Source organism: Morone saxatilis, unplaced genomic scaffold (assembly GCF_004916995.1).
Source record: "Morone saxatilis isolate NCDOM2014 unplaced genomic scaffold, NCSU_SB_2.0 Contig24, whole genome shotgun sequence".
NCBI lineage: Eukaryota > Metazoa > Chordata > Actinopteri > Moronidae > Morone > Morone saxatilis.
In genome coordinates this window covers 27,062,982-27,071,610 of record NW_023339807.1, presented here as the reverse complement: position 1 = coordinate 27,071,610, position 8,629 = coordinate 27,062,982, and the positions used below count along the sequence as shown (strand labels likewise).

The 8,629-nt window shown below is 41.3% G+C and overlaps 2 protein-coding genes across 2 annotated transcripts; one reads left to right on the top strand and one right to left on the bottom strand.

Moving 5' to 3' along the window:
• Nucleotides 1-990: 990 nt before the first annotated feature.
• On the bottom strand, nucleotides 991-2,817 carry pmvk (phosphomevalonate kinase; the record flags this gene model as incomplete). The annotated part of the gene is given in 3 exon segments (XM_035671576.1): nucleotides 991-1,006; nucleotides 2,148-2,211; nucleotides 2,645-2,817. Coding segments are annotated over 3 exon segments (175 nt in total), but the record flags the coding sequence as incomplete, so codon positions are not given.
• A 688-nt stretch (nucleotides 2,818-3,505) lies between these two features.
• Nucleotides 3,506-6,467, top strand: LOC118335338 (2,4-dienoyl-CoA reductase, mitochondrial-like; the record flags this gene model as incomplete). Its single annotated transcript, XM_035671575.1, is given in 5 exon segments — nucleotides 3,506-3,640; nucleotides 4,507-4,715; nucleotides 5,063-5,120; nucleotides 6,127-6,213; nucleotides 6,320-6,467. Coding segments are annotated over 5 exon segments (568 nt in total), but the record flags the coding sequence as incomplete, so codon positions are not given.
• Nucleotides 6,468-8,629: the final 2,162 nt, after the last annotated feature.

Below are 8,629 nucleotides of genomic sequence, written 5' to 3'. Positions count from 1 at the left end.
GATCAGCAGCTTCCTCCGCCGTTCGTCCGCAGAGCGCTTCAGGATCCGCCATTGCAGCGCTCCTCTACGGAGGGGGCGTCGGCTCCTCCGTTTAGTGATGATCCAATCAAATTCAACCGCGCGCCGATGGTCCCCGCACTCTGACATCTGCGTCATCCACACCTGAGACAACCAGGTAAAGACCAGCAGACACGGAAGAGAGCAGGCAGGAGAGAGTAGGAGTGACATGATAATACAGGGAAGTGAACTTTACATGCTGTGAAGCTCCACCCCCGATCTGTTGGCGAGGTGTCTTCTGAACGTTGACCTGGACACTTCGAGTCTGTCGAGAAACTCCGACCAGCGAACCACTGCAGGTCGTGAAGAGCCGCGGGCCGTGCACTTCACCACCGACCAATCAGAGCACAGCGTCATGAGTTTCTGTCTCTCGTCTCTAGTTTCAGTCTTCCTTCCATACAGCATGATGTTCTTTAGTAACTGATGGTCCCATTTAAGAAGTCAACAGACCATAAATAGTTGCTAGGAGCCGGGGCTACCTTGGATTGACACTCATTTCTCAGTGAGTCCGTCACTCAACGAACCAAACTCAGATCAACTGTCAAACAGGCTGATCAGAGATATGGAGTCCAGATTCCGTTGTTGACTATTCTCTCCTCAAACTGTTCACGAACACAATTTTACTGTTCTCTGGAAACACCAGATCCTGGTGAGCAGGAAGACGCCCAATGGGAGAGCAGCGTCAAACTCGCTGGTACGTGACCTTCTGCTGGCTGCCGTTTTACTGTCATGGTGACGGCCAACAACCTCCAATCGAGGCTCTTAAACCGAATTCACCGATGGTGACATACCCAGAACAGGTTGCTGTTGAATCCTCTGGTGCTAGGGCGACAGAAGAATCCGGGGATCCTTGCGCCGTCGAGTCTCTTCCCCAATTAACATCAATCGGCCCGATACTTCTCCTTATAAGGACCAGGACCCAGCACTGTCTAGGGTCCAGACCGTGTTCCTGCAGTACCAAAGGAAACGTATGGAACTCAGCAGTAACAGTAACGAGTCAGCAGTAAGAGTTCCTCCTTTTATAAAGCTTATAGTTAGGGCTGGATAGGTGAGTGCCTGGACCATCTCCTTAGTTATGCTGCTATAGGCCTAGGACTATCGGGGATTCCATGGTGCACTGAGCTCCTCTCTTTCCTCTCTCTCTCTTCTCTGCACTCATTCATCGTCCATTAATGCATGTTACAGACTTCACTTCTTCCCGGAGTTCTTGTGCTTTATCAGTCCTGCAGGATTTTCTTCATGGATCCTGGGTGGACCTCCCTGCCAATGTCCTGCTAAGACTGCCATTACAATTACTGTGTGTTGCTGTTCACCTGTCTGTCCTGTCTCTCTCTCTGTCTCTCTCTCTCTTTTCTGCCTCGTCTCCTAGGTTCCTGCCTGTAAGGCATGTTTCTCTTGCCCCCGTCACCAAAGTGCTTGCTCATGGGTGGTACTGTTAGGTCTCTGTAAATGTTAAAAGGAGTTCGGGTCTACGACCTGCTCATTTGAAAAGTGTCCTGAGATAACTTCGTTATGGAATTGGTGCTATAAATAAAACTGAATTGAATGAATTGAATTAACATTTATGACTCGAATAACATTACGAGTCAGCAGTAAGAAGTAATAAGAAAAATACTGTCTATTGATCCCTAGCGAACCTTTCACTGCTTTTATACACCACACACCAACACACACACACAGCTTGAAATACCACTTTCATCACAATGTGGACGAATCAAAGGGGAGAGATGTGGAGTGATGGGCAGCCCCCACGTTACCAGCGCCTCATGAAGCAGGTTTCGGGGTTTAGGTTGCCTTGCTCAAGCGGCACCTCGGCAGTGCACAGGAGGTGAAACTGGCACCTCTCCAGCTACCAGTCCACACTCCATATTTTGTGGTCTGTAGGACTTGAACCTGCGACCCTCCAGTTCCCAAGTAGCTCCCAGTACGAGTCAGCAGTAACATTATGACTCAGCAGTAACAGTACGAGTCAGCAGTAACATTATTACATAGTGATATGACATAGTGTTACTGTGTTACGGTTCTTCCTCAGATCTGACGCTCTGGCGCCACCTGTTTATGGGGCCGTGTGTCAGCAGGTGTTGTCTCACCTGAGCGTACTGATGTTTGAGAGGTCCCGACAGACGCAGCACGCAGCAAACATCAGAGCCCAAACTGCAGCAGAAGAAACAGGAGAGTTATACACAGATATTACTAACACACAGAGGAACTGTAAACTGGCTCAGAGGCAGAGCGGGGCGTCCACTAATCAAAAGGTTGTAGGTTCGATCCCCGGCTCCTCCTGCTGCATGTCCAAGTGTCCTTCAGCAAGATACTGAACTGAATGTGGTTGTAGTAAATATATATAAAACTGCATTTTCACATAATTTTAGATCATTATTAATATTTATTACAAACACAGACAGGTTGTAGTTTTTCACATTATCATATATAAATATATATTTTTATATATACGTATTCTAATCATTAAATATATTAAATATAATTCACTTTAAATAACCAATAATCAATACTGTTTTGAAACTGATCAGAGTGACACAGGTACTGATATTAAACCAATAATCTATAATGATCTGGTTTCAACTACCGGTTCTGGATCAGGTCCGTCACATAGTCTTTCCCGGACTTCCGCTTCCCACTGAAGACCAGAACCAGTTTGGGCTCAGAGACTCGATCCTCCATCAGGTTCCACTGATCACTGATCGATACTGCTGCTGCTTCCTGTCCTACCGTCGGACCACACCGGACCGGAACCGTAACTGTCAGAGCAAACAGGAAGCACTTCAAAATAAAACTACTATCAGACTGACTTTAAACGCGCGACAGGGTCCATCCGATCAATAATCGATACTACACTGATTGGACATCGATCATCTAACGGGGGAAGTTTGTTTGTGGAGAAAAATCAGAAAATAAACCGGAATGTTTTTATTCTTTTACACACGTTACGGTAACACGTGACATCGTCACATTCTGGACTGAACCACCGCGGTTCAGTGGAGGGGGGGCAGAAACACATGTTATTATAATGGTAATAATAAACACTACATTATTAATAATATTTATTATTATATATCATATAAACTATTAGTTTCTGGTTTTACTTCACATCATTTTCATATTTGATGAATTTTACATCCCCAAAACTAAAAACTGACATAACGAGTTTATTAAACTGAGATATTAAAACTATTTCATGGAGTTTATTAAACTATTTTAAAGTGCTTTAACCGGTCCTCTTACTGGCTTTTTCTGGAGCTTTCAACAACCTCTAATGATCAGCAACAATAGTGGCAGTGATTATTGATTATTAACATGTTTAATAATCAATAAGTTACTTTAGTTTAACTTTTCGAGCTCAACATAAATGAAATGTAATTAATAAAATCAAAAGAAGAGATACTTTCTGTTGTATTATAATATCTTTATTGATCTGTTTGTCATAAAATAAAATATCTCTCCCTCCTTCTCTCCTGTTGGTATGATCCGGGTCAAAGGTCAGGAGCTCTGAAACAAGATGGCGGCCGCAGTGATTTGGAGGAGAGCAGCTTTTTTCGGCTCAGTGAAGACTTCCGGTCGCAGGGTGAGGAAACTTTAATACAATAATTAAAATCAGCTAAAGTCCTCAAAGCTGCACATCAATAATCAACAATCAATAGTCTGAGAGAAACTGAGAAAAGTTCAACAAATTAAACACAGAGAAATAAATGGACCCTAACTGAGTTTGACCTTTCACCCACCAAGTTTTATTTGCTGAAAGTTTGTCTTTGTTTTAAGTTTTATTGAGAATAAACAAAATGTTTGTGGCTCTTCTTCTTCTGCAGCTTTAATGCTGCTGAAACATCAAATAATAACCCTTTGTTTTCTTTTTTTAAATAATTTAATTTAAATATAAAAACAAATCACATAAAATCACACCTGAAGTCACACAAACAAACAAACAAACACAATTTCAGTGAGAAACAAACATTTTGGTGTAATGGACAGTTTTTCATTGTAATTCATTCATGTGTTGTTTTATTTAATCAAAGATTCACAGAAATCTGTATCTATCTATTTGAATTGTAGAACTAACTATTGAATAACATTAACTTAAGATGTGACTATATATATATTTGTCTCTTTTATTTTTTAACCATATTCACAATGTGGTTGTCTTTGCAACATAGATTAGCTTAGCATATAGCATATCTAAGTAGAGGAAAGGAGGAAGTTGACTGAGGTTCTGACCAATTCTTGCTCAACTGTTATTGGAGCACAAAGCAAAAAGGGGCGGGGCTTACGAAGGGTTAATTAGTCCCCTTTATAAGTAACAAAGTTATTATTGTATAATTGTACAAAATGATGCCATCTGATGTATTTTCAACCATTTTTCAAATGATGAACATTTTGGATGATAAAGTATTTATCTTTCAGAAACCACAAAGTTGATCTCTTGTTTTCTTCCAGTCCTGGTTCCACAGTGGAACCGTTCTACCTCAGCAGTCTGGTTCTCCTCCTCCTCAGTCGGCGTTCTTCCCGCCGGCTGAAGGCGTGATGCTGCCGACAGGAAGTTTCAACAACAGAGTGGCATTCATCACAGGAGGGGGGACGGGACTGGGCCGAGCCATGACCACTGCCCTGTCACAGCTGGGAGCTCAATGTGTCATCGCCAGCAGGTCAGAGGTCATGTTACACTAACCCCACCTCCTCAGGTCAGAGGTTATTTGTCCTCTGGGAAAACCCTGAAAGAACAAATAATGATGCTCTTTGCCGATGACACGCTTTATGTTCACAGTGACAGGAAAGAGTTAAATCAAAACTATTTATATTTATTATATATATATAAAGTAATTTCCCCCTGGGATTATTAAAGTATTTCTGATTCTGATATTTATTTATTTATAATTTGTATATTTCTGTATATTATTTATTATATTTAGGCAGGTCTACATGTGTCTACAGTTACTGACTTTGATTTTATGACCTTTTCATTTTTATTTTTTTATTTATTTTTTTTTTTCAGGAAGTTGGACGTCCTGCAGAAAACAGCCGAGGAGATCAGCAGCCAGACCGGAAACAAGGTGTCAAACTAGAACCAGAACCAGACTCAAACAGACTGACCTGGACACCTGTGTTGTATTCACTAAACAGGACTTCAGATGCCAGCGCCACATCTACAAAAGTTTAGATTTATAAGAATAAAGTTGCTCTTGTACAGAAACTGAACAGGTGTAAAACTGGTGATTATTGCCATACAACGCTTACTTCCTGTTGCCAATAGAGGGTGCTGTGGCAGTGACTGAATTTTGGTATATAGATGTATAGATGTGTTCGGTGCGGGACTTTTATCAGACATGAATTTGGGATGAAGTGACAACAACTTCCTGTTTCATGGCAATAAAGCAATATTTGACTCCAGGGACACATTGCTGAACAAATCCTCAAGCTTTTAATAACTTCATGAACAGTTATTCATGATCTGAAGTCAATACGATCAATTCTTTAGGAGGAGTTTGTCATACTAAAGCAGAAATTGCAGATTAAATTAAAAATGGCTGACTTCCTGTTTGATACATGTGCCTTCTGATTTTCATACAGATAACCACAGCAGCACAGTCAGTCAATGACAAACCCAATGACCAATGACATTGAGCTTTATTGATTATAAACTGGACGTTGGACCTGCCAATGTATTAATCGTATAAATTACCTCAAAGTGAATCACAATCAGCCCAGTGGGAGCTGGTTTTAAACGTCCATTTTGTGGATTTTCAGAAATGGATTCAGCATCCTCAATAACCCCCAAACCCACTCCTATATTGTCCAAATCAGCTGCTGAAATATTGTCCATATAGCTGATTATTAATAATAATTGCTAGTTTTATGAGTTTGGGATGTTAAGGCTGCCATAAATGTGATATACTGGGCAGAAAAACATTTCAGTAGGACCTCAGCGTGGTGGCTGCTTGGTTCCTAATTAATATTCATGAAAGATGTCATTCTCATAAATTAACACAAATCCCTGGTCTGACCTGGCCTGACCCGGCCTGACCTGGTCTGACCAGGTCCTCCTCTCTCTGTCCTCAGGTCCATGTGGTCCAGTGTGATGTCAGAGACCCTCAGGCTGTCTCTCACTGTGTGGACCAGGTGGAAACACTGACCGGACTTCCTGATGTAACTCACACACACATCTTTATTGTGATAGTCAACTGTGATGTCAGAGACAAAATTAAACTATTCATGATGACATCACTCTGCTCGTGTGTCCCGATTGGTCCAGGTGATCATCAACAACGCGGCGGGAAACTTCGTCTGTCCATCAGAGCGTCTGTCTCCAAACGGCTGGAAAAGTATAACGGACATCGTCCTGAATGGGACGGCCTTCATCACCCTGGAGCTGGGCAAGAGACTGATCCAGAGCCAGAAAGGTCAGAGGTCACAGAAAGTCCAGTCCAGTCCAGTCCAGTTATCTTTATGATCCCAAATGGGAAACTTGATTTGCAGTCAGGGGCACAAACAAGGAAAACTGTAAACAGTAAAAGGTAAAAAGTAATAATAAATAATATATAAGTTACAGTAAACAGTAATAAACAACATATAAGAACAGTAATAGTAAACAGTAAAAGTAAACAGTAACAGTAAATGTAAACCGTAAACATTAATAAACAACATATAAGATACAGTAAACAGTAATAAACAACATATTTTTTCTTATAGTTTTGTGGTCCAGACAAATGCGGTGAAATTTCGAGATGTACTGGTTGGTGTAAATTACGCATTTACATAATTATCAGTTTTCATTACATTACTTAACGTTATTGAGGGCAGCGTGTGCGTTTATGATGGAATTGCCGATAAATAGCAGTTCGTAGTTCTATCGCGATATGGGCATCTTCGATTTTAATTTAGAACTCGGGTGAACAGACAGTTTCATGTTGAAACTACTTAGAAGGTGTCCTACATCAGGTAATGCTAATTCCTCGCTGGACAATCCAAAAACCATGTCCAAATAAATTCAACATTAATGTAGCCAACTGAAGTGGGAGCGTGACTAAGTCCAGACCACAAGTCCCATAAAAAAAGTATGCAGAGGAACATTTTTGTTGTTCTATATCCCGCAATAGGGGTCGGCCCGGGTGGCTGCAGCTTGGTTCTTCACCTCTTTGAGAACAAAGGGTCCAAACTCGGCTACCACCAATCAAATTATTTCTCATGAGAGTTAGTCTTTCTGAACTGTACAATTATCGCTCCTGAATCGCTCCCTCGCTCCAGACAGATTCACATTATATAGAGCATCATTAATCCTTGGGTAATTCGCTGAATAACCTACCATTTGAATGCTGTATTTTAAGTAGAAAATAAGATGATATTTATAGGGCCGCTTGATCGAACAAAAGGTTAAGGTGTTGAGGAAATAAATGATCTTGTAGATAGTCAATGGAAACATTTAAGCCTTACAGAATTATAAATATTTCTATATTTATTATTACTATTTAATTATTTATTTCATTGAATTAATTGAATTTTATTTGAGCGAATAGCAGAACCTTCTTCTTCAGTGAAAGCCGTGCTGCTTGAAAGGTACATTGATGTTCAGCGAAGATCGGCATATATCAAGTGAGGTTATTAACTTTAAATTAGGTGACACATTAATATTCTGTTTCCTCACTCCTTCCTCTCATCCTCAGGTATGGTACAGGTTCCTGAAGTGACGGTGGACAAGCACTGTGGACTCAGGTTCCTTGGTCTGTCCTCATTCCCCAACAAGGTTGGTTATTAACTAGAAGCACAGTGTTTGATGTGGCACTAGTGATGAGAAAACTGTTTAAAATGGCCAGTCATAAAGCTGCAGGCTTCTGCTTTCGCTTAGGGCATGTGTGTGGTCTTACATACCTGGTGTCCTGTGTCGTGGTCTGCAGGTGTCTCTGGCTACAGTGCGGGAGGAGAAAGTGAACCCGACGAGGTTTTGGATCAGTAAGATGGAGGCGGAAGGTTTCTGAGAACTTGTCGCCCATGTTCGATCTCTCGTGCAACAGCAGAGGCATCAACCGCCTGACACAACACTACTGACACATCACCGCATTAGACTGTACTGACCATTACAGAGGCTTCAGAGGTCTACCCACTGCTCTGCAGCACTGAATATCTGACTATTAATGTTCTCAGTGTCGATTGTTCTGTTAATAAACTGGGCAGTGAGTTGTGATGTGTCTGTAATCTGTATCACTGGATATGTTTATAACAACCTGATATCTCTTAATGTCGTAGCTGCAGCTGCCCCTGCTGGATGTTCCACTATGAATGAACTTAGCGTTCTGTTTGATGGCATTTGCATCAGTGAGTGAATGTGGAAGACTAGGTGCTATAACAATAAGTCCATTTTTACATACTTTATGGGGAAGTTGATTTATTAAGTTTCCTGATGAGTTTCTGGTTCTCAGTCTCTGTTTGCAGTCTTCTTTGCATACAGATCGATGTTCATTTAGTTAACTGATGGTCCGATTTTAGAGTAAAACAGACCATAATATAGCAGGGTATGCTTTAGGGTGGGGGCTACTTGTGATTGACGCTCATTCTTCAGTGAGTCGTT